Genomic DNA, 24,916 nt, shown 5'->3' on the forward strand with positions numbered 1-24,916 from the left:
TGAACATATAACAGTCACCTTGCCAGGTAAGGATCCCAAATACAGTAACTTCGCAAAGCAAATCAGGTGCAACTTTGGCACCAACACACTATTGCTCTTCAGTCATCACCCTTTATGAAGAGTTTCAATAAATCAAAAAGTGAAAGTAAGAAAGCATTCCCAAGTAACTGCTCTGGACAAGCTCAAATTGGATTATTGTCACGGACAACTGGGTCATGACAATGGCAAGGTTCAGATTTGTTCCCCATGATGAGAGGCAATTACAATATTAATGGATTTCATTGGATCACACAACATTTATACTGCGTTATTTGACACATCAAATCCATGCCAACTTCATGCAGTACAAATCTGGTTAGTCCACTTTCTTTCCTTCTGCTCGGTCTCACAAAATCTTTCCTTTCATGAAGAAAAGTTTCACTAAACTCATCTATTCCATTGAATGCATTTACAAAAATTAAAGGTTTCTGAGTATTCATCACTCTGAAATATACCAAAGACTTATAGATCTCAGAAATGAACATATATTTTTGGTATCAACAGTTATGTGTATAATACAGGAAGCATTACCAGGCAATTAAATGTTACAGCTTACTATTACAAGAAACAATATCCCCAGCAATTGTAGGAGATAATTAAGGATTCTTTTCAGATGTAATAAAACACAGGCATTTATTGACTTACTGTAGCTTAACTTCACATGCTGGAAGCCCACATTATAATGAACTATTATACTGCAAAAGGTAAAATAATCACCTAATGTTATTGGGCCTCGAAGCACAACGCTGCTAATATGTATTCATGCTAGAATTAAAAGCTTTTCATTAATAACATCAGAAGTACTGTACTCAGGACAAAATTGACTTGTATTGGGATACAAAAGATGACCAGATCAAAAATCCAGTTTGATTTTCAAATGAAAAATGTAGCTAGATCAATTCATACTGTCATCATTAAAACACTTTGCTGTACTACCCCATTTAAAACTTTACCATACTCATGTCTTAAGATGCAAAAAATTTATTTTTGTTCAACTTAAACATACCTGTTATCTGAAAAAAAAAGTAGAAAAGACTTGAATACTCAGCAGATTTGAAAGGCTGGCTCTGTTATAGGAGTCAAACTGGACACATCTGGAGGCTGGGGTAAAACCAATTTCCCCATGGAAAGTCCTAGCAAATCTGGACAACGTTTCTCAGCCTCTGCATACCACCTTGGCTGAACAGAGGAGCACTTTTAGCAATAGACAAAGACAACTGCACTGCTTCAAAGAGTGTCATACGAAGTAATTCCTATCCTCAGCCATCAAGCTCTCAATCTATAGCCAGGGAAGTGATGACCCACTCCCGTTAGACTGTTTAAGGCAACTTTTTTTTATTCTTTCTTACTTCTCCCCTAACATTTGTATATCTGTGTACTTGCAATGCTACTGTGTCACTGTAATTTCCTTTAGGATCAATAAAGTATCTGTCTTTCTAAGACATTTCCTGTGGTGGTGGGTATCCAGAACTAGAGGGCACAGCCTCAAAATTGCAGGGCAATCTTCTGGAATAGAGGTAAGGAGGAATTATTTTTAGCCAGAGAGTAAAGAATTTGTAGAATGCTCTGCCACAGACTGCAGTGGAGGCCAAGTCGGTGGGTATATAGTTTCCTGATTGGTTTGAGCATCAAAAGATATGGTGAATGGGGTTGAGTGGGATCTGGGATCAGTCATGATGGAATGGCAGAGCAGACTCAATGAACTGAATGGCTTAATTCTGTGCCTACGTCTTATCTATCAGTCAGGCAGCATCTGTGCAGAAAGAGTTAACGTGTCAAGTGCCATTTTTGAGAACTGGGAAAATTTATAAAACAGGCACGTTTAAACTTCCAGATAAAATGGGAGTGATGGAAATAAGAAAGGGGCTATCTACAAACATGTGGAGACCAAGAGCAAACAATGATAAAGACTGGTGTTGACTAGACGAGGATAAAGTAGATTTTTAAAACTAATTATTATCTGGCAAAATAGAAGGATAACCAATAAAAGTAGCAGTTTTGCAGGTATTGAGAGATGAACCACAGAAAAAGTTTCATGCCGTACGCCCATAACAAGTACCCATAATGCTGACATCCAACAACAAGCATATTTCTATGATCTTCTCTTTGAGGAAGGTGTAATGGTAGCCAAGAAAGAGGTGTATGTGGCACAGCTATTTAACTACTAGTTCATAGCTCTAATGACTCAGGTCCAACCCTAACCTCCAGGGTTGTCTCTAAGGAGTTTGTATGTTTTCCCTATATCACTTGGGTTTTGTCTGGGTGCTCCATTTTCTGCTGACATTCCAACAACATAGGGATTAGAAGGTATACTGGACATTGTAAACAGCCCTTTGCGTGTAGGTGAATGATAAGGCAAGTTGGTAGGAATGTGCAAACAGTAATTTGGAATAGGGTATGATTTGTATGAATATATGTGCTTAACGGTTGGCTGAAGGGCCTGTTTTTCCATGCCATACTTCTACTTGATAAAACAATCCTAATCCATACATTAAAACAGTCATGCAATCTTCAACATATCATGGCAATGTGAGGAAGCAGTTTGTTAAAGAGACTACTATTTGTACTCAACTTTCTAGTATATTTAATACCCACAAAATAACCTTCAACTTCCTCCAGAAATTGTCTAGTCAACAGCACCAGATGTATTTATTGTAGGACTGCCAAGCCAGGGCTACAAGTTCAGACAGACAGACATACTTCATTGATCCTGAAGGAAATTGGGTTTCGTTACAGCCGCACCAACCAAGAAAAGTGAAGAAATATAGCAATATAAAACCATAAATAATTAAATAGTAATAAGTTAATCATGCCCAGTGGAAATAAGTCCAGGACCAGCCTACTGGCTCAGGGTGTCTGACACTCCAAGGGAGGAGTTGTAAAGTTTGATGGCCACAGGTAGGTATGACTTCCTATGACACTCAGTGTTACATCTCAGTGGAATGAGTCTCTGGCTGAATGTACTCCTGTGCCTAACCAGTACATTATGGAGTGGATGGGAGTCATTGTCCAAGGTGGCATGCAACTTAGACAGCATCCTCTTTTCAGACACCACCGTCAGAGAGTCTAGTTCCACCCCCACAACATCACTGGGATTGTCCTGTCCAACTTGACTTTGTAAATGTGACAGACAACTACAGGCAGACTGCTCCCACAATTTGTCCAGAAAGCTGAAGTCAGTGATGATGTATAGAATTTCAGCTTACAGGTGGATTTGGTTATGTAAATACCTCAAATAAATGTACAAAGTAAATATCAGTTGAAATGCAGAAATTACAGCAACAACAAATGATGCAGCATTGGCAGAGAAAGTTTGATTTGTATCAGAACAGGAATGGGATTGAAAAGAAAAATAAAACTGCAGGTGTAGGTAATCTGAAATAAAAGAAAAATGTTCACCGGGCCAGGCATCATGCGGAGAGAAACCAGAGTCCACTACACCAGTCCCTGCCACCATATAAAGTCATTCACCTGAAACTCTAATCCTACAGTTCCACCAGACTGGCTGCCACAAACAAAGCTTCAATACATCTGAATTAATGCTGATCTGCATCAACCATCTTGGTCTCCTGTCACAGGTATTCTCTTTCTCCTCTCCATCCCTCTCCAGTTTAAACACAGTTTGTTTAAAAAAAATCCAAAGTTCAATGAACTCACATTAACTGTCTTTCCAGATACCATCTGACCTGCTGAGTGTATCCAGCATTTTCTTTTTAATCTCAGATCCACATTTTTGTCTTTTTAGTTCCTACTTCCTCCCACATTAGTCATTTAGCTTTATAAATGCTGTATATTTTAATTAATAAATTGCTCCACAAGGTGCAAAATAATGGAGAACTTTTAATATAAAACAAATTCCTTACATTAGTGTGGTGAACTACATATACCTGTCTGGACTGCTCCTGTGACTCCTTCCACAGACCCCTGCTGACTGCTCCTGTGGCTCCTCCCACAGACCCCTGTATAAAGGCGACTGAGGCCTGTTGCCCAGCCTCATTCCCCAGGATGTAGTGTTATTCATTCTTCCAGTCAATAAAAGCTGATACCTCGCTTCCTACGTCTCAGAGTGAGTTATTGATGGTGCATCAATTTTATTGACTGGAAGAATGAACAACACTACATCCTGGGGAATGAGGCTGGGCAACAGGCCTCAGTCGCCTTTATACAGGGGTCTGTGGGAGGAGCCACAGGAGCAGTCCAGACAGGTATATGTAGTTCACCACATTCACCCTCCCTTTGTTTTAAAAGAGTCCCCAGGTGGCGAAGTTTCTTACAAGTATATTTACAGGTTAAGTCTATCAGGTGGTCGAATCTTTTGCTGCGATCTACATAGCTCCGGCTGCAATTGCACAGGTGCCGGAGGTGGTGATTGCACCGGAGACGGAGATTGTGCTGGTTCTGGCCCAACTGGAGGTGTCAGGGATCCCTCACGTGTGTGCGAGGCCCCCGGAATAGACGCGTACGAGATGCCCGGTACATGAGGAGTCTGGGTGGGGCACGGTGTGCGCGGTGTCACCTCGGGTACAGGGTTCATAGTTACCGTGGAGTGTACAGGGTAGTGGTCTGCTGCTCCGGCGGGCGCCAGGTCGCGGACAGAGACCGTGTCCTCCCGCCCATCAGGCAAGACCACGTAGGCATACTGGGGGTTAGCATGCAGGAGGTGAACCCTCTCGACCAGCGGGGAGTATTTATTACTCCTCACATGTTTACGTAGCAGCACTGGTCCCGGGGACGTCAGCCAAACTGGTAGGGTGGTCCCAGTGACAGACTTCCTGGGAAAAGAGAATAGGCGTTCGTGAGGTGTGGCATTGGTGGACGTACACAACAGGGAGCGGATAGAGTGGAGTGCCTCAGGGAGGACCTCCTGCCATCAGGAGACCGGCAACCCTTTTGACGTAAGGGCTAAAAGTGTGGCCTTCCACACTGTGGCATTCTCCCTCTCCACCTGTCCATTCCCCCGGGGATTATAACTCGTGGTTCGACTAGTAGCAATGCCCCTAGCTAGCAGGAACCGGCGCAACTCGTCACTCATAAAGGAGGACCCTCTATCACTGTGGATATAGCAGGGATATCCGAACAGAGTGAAGAGCTGGCGCAGGGCTTTTATGACGGACGTGGTAGTAGTGTCGGGGCAGGGAATGGCAAAGGGGAATCGCGAGTACTCGTCAATAATACTGAGAAAATAGACATTGCGGTCGGTGGAGGGAAGGGGGCCCTTAAAGTCAACACTCAGTCGCTCAAAAGGGCGGGTTGCCTTGACAAGCTGCGCAGTGTCAGGACGGTAGAAGTGCGGTTTGCACTCAGCGCAGATCTGGCAGTCCCTGGTCATCATCCTGATGTCCTCCAAGGAGTACGGCAGGTTCCGGGCTTTAACGAAATGGTAAAATCAGGTGACCCCCGGATGGCAAAAATGTGCATGAAGGGCATACAGCTGGTCGAGCTGTGCGGTGCCTGGGTTTTTTTTCCCTATTACGCCCAATGGGTCCCCCATTACGCAGACAAGGCCCGCCCCCTGGTCAAGTCTACCACTTTTCCCCTCTCTGCTGAAGCCTGTGCGGCCTTCAGCTGCATTAAAGGGGACATTGCCAAAGCAACGATGCATGTGGTGGACGAGACCATTCCCTTCCAAGTAGAGAGTGACACCTCCGATTTCGCGCTTGCCGCTACCCTCAATCAGGAAGGCAGACCTGTGGCATTCTCCCTCTCCACCTGTCCATTCCCCCGGGGATTATAACTCGTGGTTCGACTAGTAGCAATTAGTAAACAAACATCTTTTATTACCTACTACCACAATGACATTTTGCTGAGATTAGCAAACAACGGATTTGCTAATTATGATCTTGCATTTTTTTTGTATTGGATAAAACTGCCAGGTATGAGTTTTGAATATCTTGGCAATGTCAGACAATTTTTTGTTTTGACATCACAAATTCTCAGTAATCTGGACCTGACAAGCTGAAGTTGTATGGCAGTCATCTTCATTGGTCAGGTCATTTGGAGTACAAGGTGGGGACTAACATTACAACTGTACAAGACATCGGTGAGACTCTCACTTAGAAGCATTAAGTGCAGTTGTAGTTGCTGTGTCATAGGAAGACAGCAATTCAGCTAGAATGGATGCAGAAAGGGTTCACAAGAATGTTGCTGGGATGGAGGGCTTGAGTTACAAAGACACTGGATAGACAGTTTGTTTTGTCTGGAGCAAAAAAAGCACTAAGGGATAACTTTATAGATGTTAATAAAATTATGAGAGGAATTGATGAGGTAGATGGGTATAGTCTTCTCCTCAGTATAGGGATGGCTAAAATTAAAGAGGATGTTTAAGATGAATGGGGAAAGGTTTGACGAGACTAACTTGGAGAACTGTGCGCAGTTTTGGTCTCCAACCTACAAGAAAGATATAAATAAGCTTGAAAGCATGCAGAAAAAAAATTACAAGGATGCTGCCAAGACTTGAGGACTAAGTTATAGGGCAAGTTTGAATAGATTAGGATTTTATTCCCTAGAGAGTAGGAGAATGAGGGAAGATTTGTCAGAGGTATACAAAATTATGAGGGGCTTAGATAAGGTAAATGCAAACAAGGTTGGGTAAGACTGGAACTTAGAAGTCATGGGTTAAAGAGAACATAAGGGGGAAACTTCTTCTCTCAGAAGATGGTGAGAGTGTGGAATGAGTTGCCAGAGGAAGTGGATGCAGGTTTGATTTCAGAACTTAAGAGAAATTTGGATAGGTACATGGATGAGAAGGGTATGGTGGACTATGGTCCAGGTGTAGGTTGATGGGACTAGGCAGATTAATAGCTTGGCACAGGCTAGATGGACCTCTATCTGTGCTGCAGCATTCTATGACTGTGTGTGAAGTAAAAGTTTGCCTCTCTGGTCCGAGAATGGTGGAAAGCACAAACTCCCAAAGGAAGTGGCAGAGATGGGTACACTTACAACATTTATAAGACACTTGCAGAGGTTCATCGATAGAAAAGGGTTCTAAGTATATTGGCCTAACAAGATAGTTCAGGTAGGCACTTTGGTTGGTACATATATATAGTGGGCTGAAGGGCATGTTCTATGCTGTTTCATTCAATTTCCCTTTCTACTTGAATGTTCACATAATTGTTGGGGTGAATAATGGCTCTCCCTCCCTAAATGGCACCTGATCCACTCCAATCTTTTTCATACTACCCTTCAAATCCATAGGTCTATGATCTATGTGACCATACACCTCAATGGTTATTAGTAGAAAGCACATTTAGCACTATTAACTCATTACCTGGAATACTTTTTATATTAGATTAACACAGCAAACTCACTGATTGCTTGACATAATTGCTATGAGGTTGAAACCATTACTTGACAAAGTTACAATGTGCAAGGTTATTCTGGCTCCCACGACTGATCCCAAAGTAATACCAACAAAATATGTCTCTGACTAAAGTGCCACATAAGACTGAGATCAATGAGGACGAGAGTGGAAGGTGAGTGACTGCTCATCGCCGTCTGCCTGTATTTGATTGGTCTCCTTCTCTGCTGTCAGAAGATGCAAGAGTCTTGGGTCTTGGGCAAGGTTGCATCAGCATGGTTTGTGGATTGGAGCTGTTTTTAGAGGACTCTGCAGCTCACGTTTTATCTGTTTCTGGTCACTCCTTTTTTATTGCTATATCGCTCAATTTTGATTGGGGTGGACGGGTTCTGTGGTCTGTAGTCAACGAATGACACAGCATTAAATTGAACTGAACTGAAGTGAATATTTCTAGACTATTTGCAGTTTGATGTTTAATATTCCGCTCACTTTTGCTGTTTACATAATTTGTTCTTTTTCTTGCGTGTGGGTTGTTCAATTATTTCTTTTAACTTGTTACCTTGTGTGTTTCTGTTATTGTGGCTGTCTGTGGGAAGATAAATCTCAGGGTTGTAAACCGCATGCACACTTTTACAAAAATATATTTTGAGTCTTTTGTTGGTACACTAAGGAATTAACTAGCACACCTGTAGAAGTAGATTTGTGGCACTACACACAAAGATCCTGTTTTATTTATATCACATTTTGTCAGGTTTATCTCTCACAATAAGGAACTAAGATGCTGAAACAATTAACCACAGTCAGAGCACACATATCAGGTCCATAAATATATACTCTTCTGGTCAAACAAATGCAAATAATTTTTTTAGACTTTGAGCTAATGCATGACAAATATGGAAGTAGTGCTGCCTCAAAGATTCCAAGTCTGTTTATTGAACTCTACAGTAAGCCAAAACAACTTTTCACTATGAATGATTCTATGACATCATTCAAAGGTAGACTGCAAGTTCTTTGAAGTTCCACAACAATATTTATTCTTCAAATAACTTGTAGAGGACAAATTAACTCATTGTTTCTAACACTGTGCAAAAACTGACTGCTATGTTACCTATACTCCAAGACCAGATCGATTTCAAGTCTACAAACAGAACACACATACTTTGAAATATTTCCCTATATATATATATTTAAAAACAGAATCCATGAAAGTATCCTGTAGTTTTCTTGACCAGTACAACAGGTCTAATGGTGGTATCCTGCATTGTAAGTTACTACAGTTGGGCTGAATGGTCTGGTCATATTGTTCTACTGAAATTCCACATACACTATTAAATAACAAAATAGTTTTTCATCAATCTCCTGTTATATTTCATATATTCTGTACTTAATCTCTAGATTTTTAAATATGGTCTATGCAACCAAATTCCAGATTAGCTTAGCCACAGAAGACAAACAGTAGTTATGAAAAGGCATTATTCTGACCTGAGGTCAGTGACCAGTGGTCTTCTGCAGGGAAAGCACTGGGATCTGTTTTTTTTTATAAAAAGAGTTGTTACACAGTAAAATACTTTTCCAGCCCACAGTACCATGATCTATCACCAAAGCTGGTTAAATGAATTTTATTTAAAATTAGATAAATTAAGAGCAACTTCATAACATTTAATAAATAATTGTTCATAAATGCAAAAATCGTGGTAAGGAAATCACTCTACTTCTCAATATTACAGCACAAACCCATAACTAATCTAAAATTACTTACTCTTTCAAGATCTTCAATTTCCGAGCTGAAATTGTTGTCACCTTCCATCATTTCCTCCTCCTCAAGTGTTCTCTCATCATCAAAATCATGCACCAACATATCAACAGATGGGTCAAAATCATGGTCCTCTGAGCCTGCTGAACCCCCTGTAGAAGGCATTTTTGTTGGATGATAGATGGAAAGCATACAATGTAATGGTTTTTACCTCTCAACATAATTAAAGATAATTTTAAGCACTAGATTCTGCTTAAATATTTAAAAATCTTCACGATCTTTGTATTTTGACATTGATTTTACAATCCAAATAACAGCAATTTTCCATCAAAATCTATTTGATTATATGTTTAAAGCAAGCTGTTTTTGAAACTTATCTAGATTTGAATGCACACCCAATCGTCTGATTTAATCACTGATCAGAAAGTCAGTATTTCTGCATAATATCAAAATGCAACTGAAAGCTTTTCATAAACATAGACCTTAAGGAATGTTTTACATTTACTCTACCTGGGCTTGAGCTTCCCATGGAAGGCTGTGAATTAAAATAAAATTAAGAAGATTCAAAATAAATTCACTGAGTCATTAAAAAAAACAAGAACTCGATATCGAAAGTCTTAAATGGTATTTTAAGAGTAATAGGTAACGCGGATATTACTTTTTTAAAGAATCACAAAGCAAGTAATGTTTAGAGGCAATAATACATATACAAAGAGGAAAAGTTAGCCGACTGACTGGGTGGGTTGCGGTGAAAGTTTCTTTAATGGCAAGCCGCTACTGGCGGACTTTTGGACCGAGCCTGGGCCAAAGTAAAATAATATACAGAAATTCCGAAATAAATGTGATAAGTGCAGTAACTCAAGTACTTTATTTGAAAATATTTCAGGGAAGACGCAGTTTTTTACTTTTTTTAAAAAAAGTGACGAATTCCATGAGAGAGGAAAACCCCTTATTAAGGCCTAGCGGATACGAACGGAACTTCAATATTGGGGGGGAAAGCGCGCCGCGAAGCCAAGCTCCAGCACGGCGCCCAGTGATATTTCTTCAACTTAATATTATTTAACCTTAAGAAAAACGCAAAGTTTATCATTTGAACGATTGGTCTTTACAATTGTTTTTTTCTTCATAAAATATAACGTGATTTGAATTCAGACTCGTGATACTTAAGTTTGTCAATAAATATTAAGCATAAGATTTTAAGATTAACTTTTGAATTCTCCCAGAACAGCCAAGTATATTGACGGGTCCGCCTTACCTCCGCCATTTTCTACTTTCGGGTCGGAGAGTGAGGTTATTACGTGACCCGGATGTGCTACCCATCCCGCTCTCACCCTCGGCGTGACGTCATGGAGTCGCTGATTGGATGCGGGAGGAACTTGGTGTGTTAGTGTTAAGGGATATCCCCCGTGTACGCTTGACTCTTCCTGACCGTTTGGCAATACATTCTCTAGTCAGCTGGTTGAAAGCGTTTGCAAAATATGGGCGTACAACTGCATTTGGAGTTAACTGGCACGATTTGAATGTCGGCCAATCAAGTTGAACTTTCTTACAGGTGTGGGCGGGGACAGCGGGTGGGTCCCGGTAACTATGGAAGTGGTATCACCCGCCCCCTGACAACCATACCGTCGCTTGGAAACGGCGAAGCTGGTTCGAGTGCGGTGAGGCTGCAGGTCTGTCCACTTCGTTCAAAATCCTGTTGCAAATCACAGGAGGACGGGAATGAAGAAAGTTGCTGCCACAGTATCGTGAGTTCTGTTGAATCTTGTGGCACATTTTGTCTGCCTGGTAAAAAATGGCTGGTGGGTAAAGGCAGTGGGCGGTCCTATGATCTTTAGTGTATGCACTCATTCCCAGATCCTCATTTCAACTTACTGAGGTTTCTGGGAAGCTGGGATAGGTCCTACCCGTTATATATATTTAGACCTGTCTTACGAAAATTACGTTTGGAACATTCGCTCAGTGTTCATAGTAGCAAAGATATTAAGTTCAAGCGGCTTTTCATTTATCTTTCTGTTGACCATTGTCTCAGCATCCAAAGAGCCATTACAGATAAGTACACGTGTCCAGCCCCTGAATGTGAAATTGAAGGAACCAATCTGTCCACCCCTTGATATTTTTGTGATGGCTTTGTATACGTTTCTGGTAAAGAAAGCATAATCCTGAAGAGTGTTGATAACGTTGAAATAATTTGGAAGATATTGAAATGAATTATAAACCATTTTGGACTGGCAATATTAGGCGATTGGAGAGTTGGTAGCGAACAATTTAATGCTGTAATCCGTGATGCTGAATATTTTGGGAAGAAAAAGTAGAAATATTTTTCAGTGAGAAGGGACTGAGGAAGTAAAAAGAAACAGCCTGAAAACATACATTATTTCTTGTAAAGTTGATATAGTCATATAAAAATGCTTTTTTCAAAGATTTTGACAGCTGGATAATTCATTCAACCTGAAAGCTTTGTGTCAGCTGTTTGATGGGTGCAGTTTATTCTGCCTCCCCATCCCTACCTCAACCCTCTGCAACAGCACTCCCTCCATTATCATGAGAATTTGAGCAAGTATTTCCTATTGAGGCTGAGGTGGCAGCATAATGAAGACAGAAGATTCATGAGTGAGCGGTGACTACATGTGTATCTCCATAGATTGCCAGTTCCATCTGATTTGATTCTTGCTACGTTTAAGTGTCTCAGCAACCAATGCCTACTGTAAGTAATTGGAGGTATCAAGTGGGACAATGAAATCTCAAGTTGTATAGAATGAATTCCACAGAGAAAGGAGGTTTAGAGATTTATTGAAGGATTGTTTAACGGATGAAAAGACTTTCTTTCGGTTGATTGGTCAGCGGTGGGATAATCGATGTTAGTGTGGATACATTTGAGGAGCATGTGTCTGTGAGCCATGAGTTTGAACCCTAAGGGGTAGTTCAAGGTGTTCACTCTCAGCCTTCACCAAGGAGCCACTCTGAACCTATGCCATATCCAATGGCACTGATATTGCTGATTTTATTGAAAGGCAAGTAAAGATTGCTACACACCCAATGTTTGGAGAAAAAAATACAAAGCTACATCGCTGGCAGTATGTAAAGGAGTGGACAAAACTGGATCTCAAAATCATTCTCAAGCTAAAGGAAGCAGCTTTGCCACTACTGTGGTAAGTGAAGCTAAAACTGAGCCCAGAACTGATAAAGAGGGTGCAAATTTGAAACAAGCCGTGATTGAAGCAAACACAGTAGTGAGTCCTGCCTTGTATCTAATGGCCTTACAGGGGCTGGTGATCTTGACTGTAAGCTTCCTGTAATTCCAGTTCAGGTGAAGTCTAAGAAAAGTAACAAGACACTGATTATTTATCCTTTCTGAGATCAAGGAGGTGTTCTGCACTGTGAGCCTCACTCCAAGCTCAACCTGACAGGAAAAGGAACACCCATTCTCTTACGCATGATAGGTCATGAGAATGTTGTGAGTAGCTACTGTACATCATTTCAGGACTGGAAGTGGGGCTTAGGTAGTGAAAAGTATTGTGAACTACCTAACATATAGACAGGTCTACAAAGGGAATTTTCCTCAACAGGGACATCTCATCTGAAGCATATTGATTTTTGCTAGAAATTGTGCTGCTGATAAGGGTGAATGTGCCTAAGGCATTGGAGCCATTGCAAGTGATTCGCCATGATGGACCCTATGCAATCAGAACAATGCTGGTTTGGTCATTGAAAGGAGACCGTGGTGGTGGAAGAGACTGTACTGACTGTACTGTTAATGGGACTTCAGATTTGCTCTTGAATGAGCTTTGGCAGCAGCAATTCAAGACAGTTTTTTCTGAATGCAGTCAAGGGAGCAACATGGTTTGTAAGAAGAAGATCAGGATCGTCTGCTTACCAAAAGAAGCCATTGTATAAATGTTGAGATTTCACATTTCCTGTGTCTTGGTAGTATGTAATTGTAATTATCCTAGTATAATAATTAGGGGGCTCAAAGGTAGCAGCATGTATCTATTCTCCATCTGCATTGTAATCTGTGTTGTATGATTATTACGGTAACTAGTCACAGGCATGGGTGTGTGGTAAAAGCGAAAGGAATAAGTCATAGATTTGTGCTTTGCTCTGGACAGTTTGTAGTAGCTGGGGACCGGCAGATGTTATATCTTTTGTTGACCACTCAATAATGCTCAATTGCGCTTAGCTTACACTTAGGTATGCTTAAATTTCATAATTTTGAGATTGTATGTTTGCTAATTGCTAATAAAGGATCAAATACATTCCTTCGGAGCAATTGTTACTAGAGTGAGTGTATGTCACGCAATTTTAACAAATCTGTATGATCACCAGCAGTGGCAGTTGTTGTGGTTTTGTTTGGTTTGGCTGCTACACAAAAGCTGCATCCATGATCTTTTGAAAATAACAAACTGAATTCCTAATCACCTATGGTGTGCTAGTATTCTTATGTACAATGTACTATGTATGTAATCAAAATGGCTTCTTTGGTTTGCTAGAGTAGGAATGCTTTTATGTCTGATAAGTGTTTTTTTCTCGCAGTTGTTTAGCTTTGGACTTGCTGATATGGGGATTGTATTCATTTGTTAACCAATGGGGAATGTTATTTTGTCTTGTGGGGCTGGGAGCTTGGGGGGTTTCGCGGTCTTTTGAGGGGAGGCGGGAAGGAGACGCTGAGGAAGGTGGACGTGCGCTGCACTGCTCGGTCGACCACCAGGGGTGGTCCCTAGTGTGAGGACATGGAGGTTGGAGGCAAGCGACGAGGGGTCGAATGGTTCGATGGTTGAGCTCCAACGATGTGCACTAAACTGACTGAACTTTGATAAGTTGGCGCCTTTTGCTTTATTTTCTTTTCCTTCATATATACTGTATTGCATAGTACTCTTTTAGTTTTAGTAAAATCTTTAAAGTGTATTCTGTAACGGTATCTGGTGTGACTTTGATATTGTGTGGTACGCGCGGCATAAACTTGATTCTCACAGCACCTGCGTGTATGGGAGGTGGGGTTGGTGAGTGGCTGGATCTCCTTTTCTCCTAGACATATACCAGCCTGTTGGGTAAGTGTTACATTTGTGGGGGCTCGTCCGGGATCTCTCTTGGAACGTCTGGGGTGTCTACTAACAGGGCTTTGCCCGTCGGCACTCCGGGGAATCTGGGGGTCCCCATCACGAGTGCTACCTCCCCTGGTCAAATCACCTTTGGGCCTTGCCTGCGTACACCACACCGTCCCTCGTTTACACTCCGGGTCCAGCCCTTGGGGGGGGCAACCCCTTCTTCGAATACCGCTCGAAACACTGGATGCACCGAGAGGATCTTGAAGGGGAGACACGATTTCCAGTGGGGGTGCTGGTGAGGCCCGAAGTGCAGAGACCAGGGGTGGTACATGCAAGGCGTATAGCCATAAGTGTCAGGAACGCTATGGCAAGAGAAATCACCTTTAAGAGGGGAATGCCGCTAGCGCATCTGTTCCCAGTGACGGTAATGTCTAGCACACCAGTAAGGACCCCTAATGGGGGGGGGGGGGATTGGAGCATCGAAGGGAGCTGACCGTTGAAGCCTTTAACTTCGGGGATTCTCCAGTGTCGCCGGAGTGGAAACGCAGGCTAGTGGAGAAGATGCTGAAGATGGAAGCTGTTTTTTCTTGGGGCGAGTTTGATGTTGGGTGCTCGTCCCGGATTGGATTGTCAGGGGCTGTGGAATCGCGCAGGCAGCAGAGTGGAGATGGACAGAAATAAGTTTGTTAACTGGTGCGAGTTGGAAGATGCACCGGTGCAGTATGCCTGTGTAGTATTTAAAAAAAAAATATTGGGCTAATCACCATTCTTTCACATTTAAATATGGGGCACCAAGCAAATGGGAATTTCAGCTGGAAAGAACATGTTAAATGTGTTAACTACCTCTCAAAGATACAGTAGGTAGCCTCAAACATTTTCATTCTTTGTTGTCCTTCTCAGAGCCCATTACTACGCAGCATCCTTCAAGAGAGGGATTTACCTAGATCGTTCCCAAAGTCCTGCTGATGAACCAAGACTGATGCACATTGAACATGATATTCAATCCCATCAATCTTAAAATATGTACGTTTAAAAAAAAATGCTATTATTGATTTTGTAGCTCAAAACGAGACATTTGTTAACTCATTTCTGTGCTAAATGGCATCAGTGTTCACCGCTAAAAGAATGCTTCTTCACTGCTGCAGTACTGGATTTATATGTACTATTGTAATATTTTAAATGGATGCAAAGGAGGTGGTGCAGAGGAAAAAACACCTTGCAGTTTTTAATATCCTTGTGAATGAGTGTGAGAGAAAAAGGCATGAAAGTATCCATAAAAATATTTGGGTGGTAAGAAAGTCTTCAGAGAAGAGGTGTCAGTAGTAACAGTTTAAAAAAAAAAAAAATTGCTAACTGGAATGTTTGGCTCTGTGTGACAACAGTGCAGGAAGAAATTTTGTTACCATGCTAGATTTGTCAGTATTAGCACTTTGACATGTAAAGTTTCACCTCACAATGAAGGTATGAAAGAAAGATGCACAATTGTCACAGCTCTGAGCTCAAATGACAGATACTAATGAAAAGTTGTAATAATATAGTTTTTGCTCTTAGCATTCTTCAGTGCCTCAGATTTCTCTAACAATTCAGATGGTTCAAAAACATGTACTTGCATACGACTGAAGGAAAAGGAACTAGCTGAGAGGATTAGAGGGGTAGAGGCTGCTAATGAAGACAAGCAGCATGGAGAAGCATGGCGCCTAGTCAATCAGATCAGCAGACGGAAGAAGTCCCCATCTGGTCAAGTAAGTAGTAAAACAGCAGAGGACCGTGTCCAGACATGGTTTACCCACTTCAAAAACCCGCTGGGAAGCCCTCCAACGATCACAGAAGAAGAAGAGGACATACCCACGATACTAACGCAAGTTGACATCGATGACGGCCCATTCACCATTGAGGAACTGAAGAAGGCACTCAAACAGGGCAGGAGCGCTGGACCAGATATGATACCACCAGATGTCCGGAAGAACTGCGACCTGGATGGCATCTTGCTGGACATATGTAATATGGCACTGATGAAAGGCAACAAACCAGAACAGTGGTCACTCTCAAACACTATCCCTGTCCCTCACAAAGACAGATAACTGCTGCGGTATCAGCTTGACCTGCATCTTAGCAAAGCTATACAATCAGATGATCTTGAACAGGATTTGCACCACCATTAACCCTGAGCTAAGATTCAATCAGAATGGTTTTTGGCAGAAGTGCACAACAGTAATGCAAATGCTTGCTCTCCGTAGAATCATCGAGGAAGTCAAGAAGAACAACCTATCAGCCGTGCTTATTTTCATCAATTTTTGCAAAGCTTTTGACTCCATTCACTGAGGTAAAATGCTGAAGATCCTGAAAGCTTACGGAGTGCCAGAACATCTACTGAAAACAGGAGTCCAGCTATACCAAGACCATGGTGAAAGTTGTATCACCAGACGGAGAAACAGCAGTGTTCGAGCTCCTAGCTTGTGTGCTAAAAGGAGACACTGGCACCCTACATCTTTATAAGTGCCCTTGATTACGCTCTATGTCAAGCTACCAAAGATCATGACAAGCTTGGTTTTACCATAAAACCAGGATGAACCAAAAGGGTTAGACCGGATACGCTCACAGATCTTGATCTTGCAGATGACATAGTCCTGCTCTCTGACCAGATGGAGGAAGCACAGCAGCTACTGACAAAAGTGGAAATTGAGTGCAATAAAGTTAGACTTCACCTAAATGCTAAAAAGACAGAGTACATGGCATTCAACTGTGATGAAGGTACTCTCAAGACCGTAAAGAATGATACCATTGAGAAAGTCTTAGACTTCAAGTACCTTGGGTCAAGAATGATGATTTCCGAGAAGGACATAATGATACTGAAGGCGTTGGCATGGAGGGCTATGAACAAAATGAAGGAAATCTGGAGGTTGAACCTGACCAGAGGGCTCAAAAAGAGGATCTTCATAGCAGTCATAGTCCATTTCCACGTACGGATGCGAGACGTGGACACTCACCAAGGCCAAGCGAAAGTCACAAAATGGTTGCTATACATGAATGCTCCAGATAGCTCTTGACATGAGTTGCCAACAGCACATGATGAACGTTGAGCTCTAAGACGACCTACTGATGTTCACTACTAAAATCGAGGTGAGAAGACTGCAACTAGTGGGGCACTGTCTACGCCACCCTGAGCTACTTGCCAGCCCAGTCATTGCATGTGAGGATGGACCCTGGGCGCTCTCCCAAGACTATGGTCAACACGCTCCTATAAAGATAGTGGCGCGGCTAATGTAGATGAACTAAGCACACTGATGAGGGAGAGGGAGGAGTGGCGAGTCCGTCATCATGCCTGACGCCGGCCCCCTAGTCCTGAGTCGATGTTGTAGAAGTAGTAGTAGTGCATACTTGGGCTACATCCACACCCATGTCCCACAAATAACACTATGATGGACATTTCTGTTACTTCCATCTTGCACTCCAACCATCTAAGTCTTTCTCTGTAATTTGTGCAATTCAGATCAGATCAGATATTGCACACACAATCATAACAATTTAGCTATTTATTGATTTGATTGAAAGACACGGTGGGTTAGGCCTTTCTGGACCTTTAAGCCGCACCACCCATCAACCACTGACTTAATCCTAGCCTAATCACGGGACAGGTTAAAATGACCAGTTAACTTACTAACTGGTATGTCTTTGGACTGTTGGAAGAAACTGGAGCACTCAGAGAAAACCCATGCATTCCATGGATTGGACATCCAGAGTCCTTATAGATGACTTTGGAGTTGACCTACAATGCACCGAGCTGTAATAGCATTGCGCTAACCACTACACTACCACAGGGCCCAAATCATTACAGCACTTTGAAATTAGCTTTCCTGTTTGTCTTGTTGAATAAAATAGCCTGCAATCAGCAAGTTGTGCACCTGAAACCTTGTTTACAGGGATCATCAGACTATAAACTGCGATACATAACATTCCAAGTGGTGGTAGCTGATTCATGCTCAGGAAATTGTGACCTTGATCTCTACTGGCAGAGTGGTTCAGCTCTGCCTACAAAACATCACAAATCTCTTAGGAATCACAGCTTCTAGGCAAATTGTGTTTTTCAAAAATTGAAATGTGGCTGAACACTCTTCAGTTTAGAATTTATAGAAATGAGCGACTTCCCTCTTATCTATTATGAGGCAGAACACATCTGTTCTGCTTCTGATGACTGCACAGTAGTTTCAAGTGTGTAATGCATCTATTGGGATCACCATAAACACACCTATAGCAAGAAGTATTAAGCAGAGTGTGTCTCACTGAAATTGCTCTGTCCGCTTGAAGGAGTTTCCCTAGAGGCCCGCTGGTTTTCAAAGCTCCATGCAGCAGATTGCAGAAGAATATCACAGTGGCTTGGTACTATTTCTATGGTGCAGATGTAGTGAGGAAAGAATTGGTTCTCTGTGATCATTCTCAAGGGAAAATACAGTTCCCAGTTTCTAGGAGTCGATGCTCTCAATTGCTTAATGGATGATGTCACTCTACACTGGTCCTTTACACAAAATAAGAAACTTGCTATTTCACTGGACCAGCAATAGGTTCAATTTCATGAATTGTGAATTTTGTCCAGGATTACATGTCAGGTAATACTAAACGTGAGGAGTTTAGCTGCAGATGGGAACCCAGCACTCAACTTTGTTTACTATGATAGCCAAGGCTCAGTGCAATGTAAAAGAGAAAGTGAAAAAATTACAGGGCACATGGACCTGGCCAGATTCCTAGCATTCAGAGAAACTTGCTGGAACATCCTGTGAAAGTAATACTGCCATGACTGTGCTAAATTGACTTGTATCGTAGTACTCTACTACTGAAAACTCTGCTTTGGTCTACTACCACAGTCTGCACATAACACATTGTTGACATACAAATAAATGCTGCCACATAAGTAGTATTCAAAATCCTGTACTCCTTTATTTGTTATAGTCTTTTGAATATTGGTTGGTCTATGGTTCAAAAAGGATTCAGTTATTTTTTTCAGAATAAGAAAAGATCATGACTGTCCATGAATTATCAATGTACTGTGCCTTGCATCTCAGATATATGCTAAAGATAATAACTGCAGAGATAATTGATGCTTTGGTGATGATCTGCAAAAAATCCCTAGATTCTAGAACAATGCCATTAGATTGAAACATTACAAATATAATGTTGGGATTTAGGAAAGAAGGGAGAGAAAAAGTACAGTTGGCCCTCGTTATCTGCGAGGGATTGGTTCCGAGACCCCCCGCGGATACCAAAAATCACGGATGCTCAAGCCCCTTATTTAACCTGAATTAGTGCGGTGGTCTTTACGACCCAGCGGAACCCTGGACTTTATTTAACATGTTCAGAGCGGTGGGCATTACGACCCGGCATAGCTCTGAATCCGTGGTGTCTCTGTTCACGAAAATAATCACGATTGTGATTGAAAATAAGGTGGAAGTAATAAAGTGATCGGAAAGAGGTGAAATGCCATCAGTCATTGGAAAAGCTTTAGGCTACAGTCAGTCAATGATGGGAACAATTTTAATGGAGCATGTGAAAGGCCCTGCCCCGATGAAAGCTACGATTATTACTGAGCAACGCAGTGGTTTAATTATTGGGTTTTGGGTTTTTGATCCTCCACATCAACCCGGCACGGTGGAGAGCGCACTCGGAAGTGGTCTGTCACTGGATTGAACTTGGGAATTTCCCAAGCCCGGTGCTGAAGCATACGTTCTTAAGTGTTTTATATGCATAGAAAGGTAAAATATATACTATATACGAATGCAAACGTTTGACTAACTGACGCTAAATAATACTGGATGTACCTGTTCCGACTTACTTAGTAAGAGAACTTCCGATTTTTTTCGATCCCAATCCACAATAACCCACGCACATCCTCCCATATACTTTAAATCATCTCTAGATTACCTATAACAGCTATTACAATGTAAATGCTATGTAAAATAGTTGTTATATTGCATTGTTTAGGGAATAATGACAAGGAAAAAAGTCTGTACATGCTCGAGCAACAAGTGCTGGAAGAGCACTTTCGGGTTTTCGGGATTTGCGGTTGGTTGAATTCGTGGATGAGGAATTCGCGGATAAGGAGGGCCGACTGTACTGCACTATGGACCAGTTAACCTTTTTCAAGTTGACAGTCTTTTGACTGATGGGGATCAGTGTTACGCTATTGGACATTAACAGCATATACTGAGGATTCAGATGAAAAGACAAATTGTAATATAAAGCTTGCTAATGATACATTACACACTGGGTCTTTAATAGGTGAAAGTAAGTTGTGATGCGGAACAAAAGTAGTAAGGGGTATTGACAGATGGAATATAAGGTGAGGAAATGTGAAGTTATTTAATTGGAGGTAAGAATAGAAAAGTGGAAAGTGTTTTAAATAATGAAAAACTAGTCAGTATGTAGAATGATCTTGGTGTGTGTCATGAACCAGCACAAGGCACAGCAAACATTTAGGAAGACAAATTATACTTAAGCCTTTACTGTAAGGGATTGGAATACAAAGAAAAACAAGTCAGGCTGAAATTGTACAGGCCTTTGTTGAGACCCCATTTGCAGAATTTTTTGGTTTTGGTACGGTATCAGCTGTTCAAAGATGACTCATTGGCTAAAAGTCTGCTATTTTATCAGGGAAAGACTCGTGATTGACTATTCCCTTGGTAGAAATAATGTCTTTGGAGCACTTGGGAGATAAACAATCATGCTGTGCTGACCTACTGGTTCATGAATCTGATCAGTTGCTTATCTACATGATTACATAAAGAACTCTGATATTAGATTTCTGACAACGATGGCATAGGAAAAAATGAGATGAGGTGGAGTCGTTAGGAAACCTTAGGAGATATATGAAAAGCATACCAAATCCCAAAGGGTACATTTTTAGAGAAACATGGCAACAAACAGAACTCCAGAAAACATGGCAGACCAGATTCAGGGTGGATACGTCTGTTGGGCTCAGTGAATAATTGAAAATGTGCGAGATGTTTCTTATCTACTTGAAAGGCACAGAACTTCACAAAGTTCAAAATAAATGTATTATCAAGGTCTATGTGTACACTATATACAACCCTGAAATACATTTTCTTGTGGGAATTCACAGTAAATGCAAAGAAATACAATAGAATCAATGAAAGACTGCATACAACAAGACAGATGAACAACTAATGTACGACAACAATGATAGTGTTACAAAGGATGAACAGCTCTGATGGGCAGAAGGGTGCAAGGTTGCCCATGTCCCCCTCCCCTGGGAGAATTACAAACTGTTACTGTTGCCAGGCTGCTAATGAGAAAGAAAGAGATGGAACAAAAACATACTTGGACTGGAATATTTGCTTCAGATAAGGGCGAGATAACACAGGGAGGAAGAGACTTGTTGTTCCACCATATTATGACTCCTGTAAGACTTTGGAGAGAGCTGTTTACTTGGCACTATTCTGTTCATTAAAATTCCTCAGTGGACAGCCGGAGTCGGCTGGTTTGATGGGCTAAGCCATTCAAAACTGATTGACACCTGAGACCCCGTGAGTAGGGATAAAAGTGAGGTCTGGGGAGACACCCCTCAGAAACACCAGGAGACACACTAGTGAGCACTGCTTAAGTGTTGGAACCCACGAGAAAAGTGTGGGGCATCGGAGACCGAACGAAGGATCGGTCAATTTTAACTCACAGTGTTTATAGCGAGGCCGGTGGGGGCTTGTGTGTGTGTCCACCCTTGCCTGGGTGACAAGTCCACCATAGAAGAACGGTCTAGCTAAAGGACAGAGGGGTCATACCTTAATGGCCACAACAACACATCGACGGATCAAGAACGTAAAGGAAGGTTTGACTGGCTGTCACTGTTCGCTCGCTCTCTCTCTCTCGCTCTCTCCAACAATTACAACACATCGACCAACAACTACCTCAGCCTGTATGAACTGAACTGAACTTTATATTCACATATGACAATTCATTATCCCCTAGACATCGATAGAGCTTGTTTATTATTGATTATTATTATACCCACACTTTTAGGTTTGGTATTGCTAACGTGTATTATCTGTATATTTGCATTGTTGATATTGATTTGTATATTTTTATTAATAAACACTGTTTGGAAAATAGTACCAGACTCCAACGGATACTTCTATCTTTGCTGGTAAGACACCCAGTTACGGGGTACGTAACAAAAGACAAACGACCAAAGACAATAAACGGTGCAATTACAAAAAGAAAAAAAAGCAATAAATATCAAGAATATGAGGTGAAGGGTCCGTAAAAGTGAGCCCATAAGTGTGGAAGAGTGTTGTGATGAGAGAAGTTATCTCCTCCTGTTTAAGAGCCTGATCGTTGAGGGATAATAACCTGAATCTGGTGGCTCTTTCATGCCAAGAACATTGCAGAGGAAACTGGAATTTTTGATAGTGATAACAAAGCTATCACTCTTCTGAGGAAAACTGGCCTGGAATGTTGGGTTTTGTAAATCTATCTGCTTGCATGTTATGCAAAAGGACAAAATTGGTTTCCCCCTATAGATGCTGTTCAAACTGCTGCGTTATTCCAGCACTTTGTGTTTTGTTCTGGTTGCAGAATCGGTAGTCTCTTGTTCAATGCAGTTATTGCAATATTATAGAATCATTTAATCTGATAATTTTATAAAGTTAAAATTTTGAAACCTGCAGACATTTGCTTGGAGAAGCAGTTTATTGCTGAATTAAAACATTTGTTGAGCCAAGGTAATTTCAGTATATATTTCATTGCTGTGATGTGAATCATTTCACCTTAGGCTTTGCAATGAACCTATTTCCGGCAAAGGTCATAAATATCCTGCAGCTTGCACTTGAAGAGGTACATAATATAGGTACTGGCACAGTAATGATGTTGGAAGAAGTTAGATAATTCAAATTAGTGCTAGAGGTGCACATGCATGCTGTGAGTAAAAGAAAACCTATTGTGGTAACTCATCAGATGCAGATCAAAAGGGGTAGTTGGAAAACCTGTATGATCATGAGCATTCCATAAGACCATATGATATAGAAGCAGAAGTAGGCCATTCAGCCCATCGAGTCTGCTCCACCATTCAATCATGGGCTGATCCAATTCTTCCAGTCATCCCCACTCCCCTGCCTTCTTCCCATACCCTTTGATGTCCTGGCTAATCAAGAACCTATCTATCTCTGCCTTAAATGCATCCAATGACTTGGCCTCCACAGTTGCTCGTGGGAACAAATTCCACAGATTTACCACCCTCTGACTAAAGTAATTTCTCTGCATTTCTCTTCTAAATGGATGTCCTTCAATCCTGAAGTTGTGCCCTCTTCTCCTAGACTCCTCTACCATGGGTAATAACTTTGCCATATCTAATCTGTTCAGCCTTTTAACATTCGGAATGTTTCTATGAGATCCCCCCTCATTCTCCTGAACTCCAGAGAATCGTTCTTGTGAATCTTCTCTGAACTCTCTCCAATGTCAGTCTATCCTTTCTAAAATAAGCAGCCCAAAACTGCACACAATACTGCAAGTGTGGTCTCACGAGTGCCTTATAGAACCTCAACATCACATCCCTGCTCTTGTATTCTATACCTCTAGAAATGAATGTCAACATTGCATTCGCCTTCTGCACCACCGACTCAACCTGGAGGTTTACCCTTAGGGTTTTCCTGCACAAGGACTCCCAAGTCCCTTTGCATCTCTGCATTTTGAATTCTCTCCCCATCTAAATAAGAGTCTGCCCATTAATTTCTTCCACCAAAATGCTTGACCGTACACTTTCCAACATTGCATTTCATTTGCCACTTCTTTGCCCATTCCCCTAAACTATCTAAGTCTCTGCAGGCTCTCTGTTTCCTCAACACTACCTGCTCCTCCACCTATCTTTGTATCATCGGCAAATTCAGCCACAAATCCATTAATCCCATTGTCCAAATCATTGACGTATATTGTAAAAAGCGGTGGTCCCAACACCGACCCCTGTGGAATTCTACTGGTCACCGGCAGCCAGCCAGAATAGGATCCCTTTATTCCTACTCTTTGTTTTCTGCTGATAGGCCAATGCTCCACCCATGCTAGTAACTTTCCTGTAATTCCATCTGCTCTGATCTTGCTAAGCAGCCTTATGTGTGGCACCTTGTCAAAAGCCTTCTGAAAATCCAAGCACAGCGCATCTACTACATCTCCTTTGTCTACCCTGCTTGTAATTTCCTCAAATAGTTTCTGTAGGTTAGTCAGGCAGAATTTTCCTTTCAGGAAACCATGCTGGCTTTAGCTTATCTTGTCATGTGCTTCTACGTACTTGATAATCTCATCCCTAACAATCAATTCCATTCAAATAATAAAATCGCATATCTTTTCAAATTTATTTTCAGTGGATGTAAAAGCAAAGTCACAAATGAATCAATCTGATAACAGTATGAAAACAGGCCCATTGTTCACCATGTCATGCCAACCATCAAGTGCCATATTAATCCAGTTTCTAGCATTTAGCTAGAAGTCTTCTATTCCCTTGGTTATTCTAGCAAATTCTTAAATTTGTGTATGTCAGCCTTCAGTCTCTCTCCAGCAAAAAAAATCCTTGGGCCTTAGGTTCCCTCTGAATGCCCTGCCCCTTATACCCATGACTTCTGGTTTTAGAAATTTCATAAGCTGCTGGAAACCATTGTGACTTCTTGCTGGCCGCTTACAAAACTTATAAATATACTTATTAACTACTCTCATTGCAATTTGCAACTTGTAATTTCCCTTTAAGTAACATACTTTTGAACTGTATTAATGAACTAGTAATTTCATGATCTTCTG

At 41.5% G+C, this 24,916-nt stretch overlaps 2 protein-coding genes across 9 annotated transcripts in view; one reads left to right on the plus strand and one right to left on the minus strand.

Moving 5' to 3' along the window:
• The window catches only part of mier1b (mesoderm induction early response 1b, transcriptional regulator), a 49,445-nt gene extending 39,047 nt beyond the window's left edge, over window positions 1-10,398 (minus strand). For all 4 annotated transcript variants that reach the window (XR_012101051.1, XM_073063154.1, XM_073063153.1 and 1 more), the window contains exons 1-3: window positions 10,345-10,398; window positions 9,600-9,624; window positions 9,096-9,241 (exon numbers count right to left, since the gene is read on the minus strand). Coding sequence is in view for 3 of the 4 variants with exons in the window: in XM_073063154.1 (XP_072919255.1) it covers window positions 9,096-9,241; window positions 9,600-9,624; window positions 10,345-10,353 (180 nt within the window). In the remaining variant the exon portion in view is untranslated. The remainder of the gene's footprint in view (window positions 1-9,095; window positions 9,242-9,599; window positions 9,625-10,344) is intronic.
• An 81-nt stretch (window positions 10,399-10,479) lies between these two features.
• The window catches only part of dnai4 (dynein axonemal intermediate chain 4), a 110,396-nt gene continuing 95,959 nt past the window's right edge, over window positions 10,480-24,916 (plus strand). For 3 of the 5 annotated variants that reach the window (XM_073063158.1, XM_073063157.1, XM_073063159.1), the window contains exon 1: window positions 10,480-10,834. In XM_073063158.1, coding sequence (XP_072919259.1) covers window positions 10,809-10,834 — 26 coding nt within the window. In that variant the 5' untranslated portion in view covers window positions 10,480-10,808. The remainder of the gene's footprint in view (window positions 10,835-24,916) is intronic. The other 2 variants (XM_073063155.1, XM_073063156.1) reach the window with 2 other exon arrangements.

The sequence above is a fragment of the Hemitrygon akajei genome, chromosome 12 (genome assembly GCF_048418815.1).
Source record: "Hemitrygon akajei chromosome 12, sHemAka1.3, whole genome shotgun sequence".
Taxonomy (NCBI): Eukaryota; Metazoa; Chordata; class Chondrichthyes; order Myliobatiformes; family Dasyatidae; genus Hemitrygon; species Hemitrygon akajei.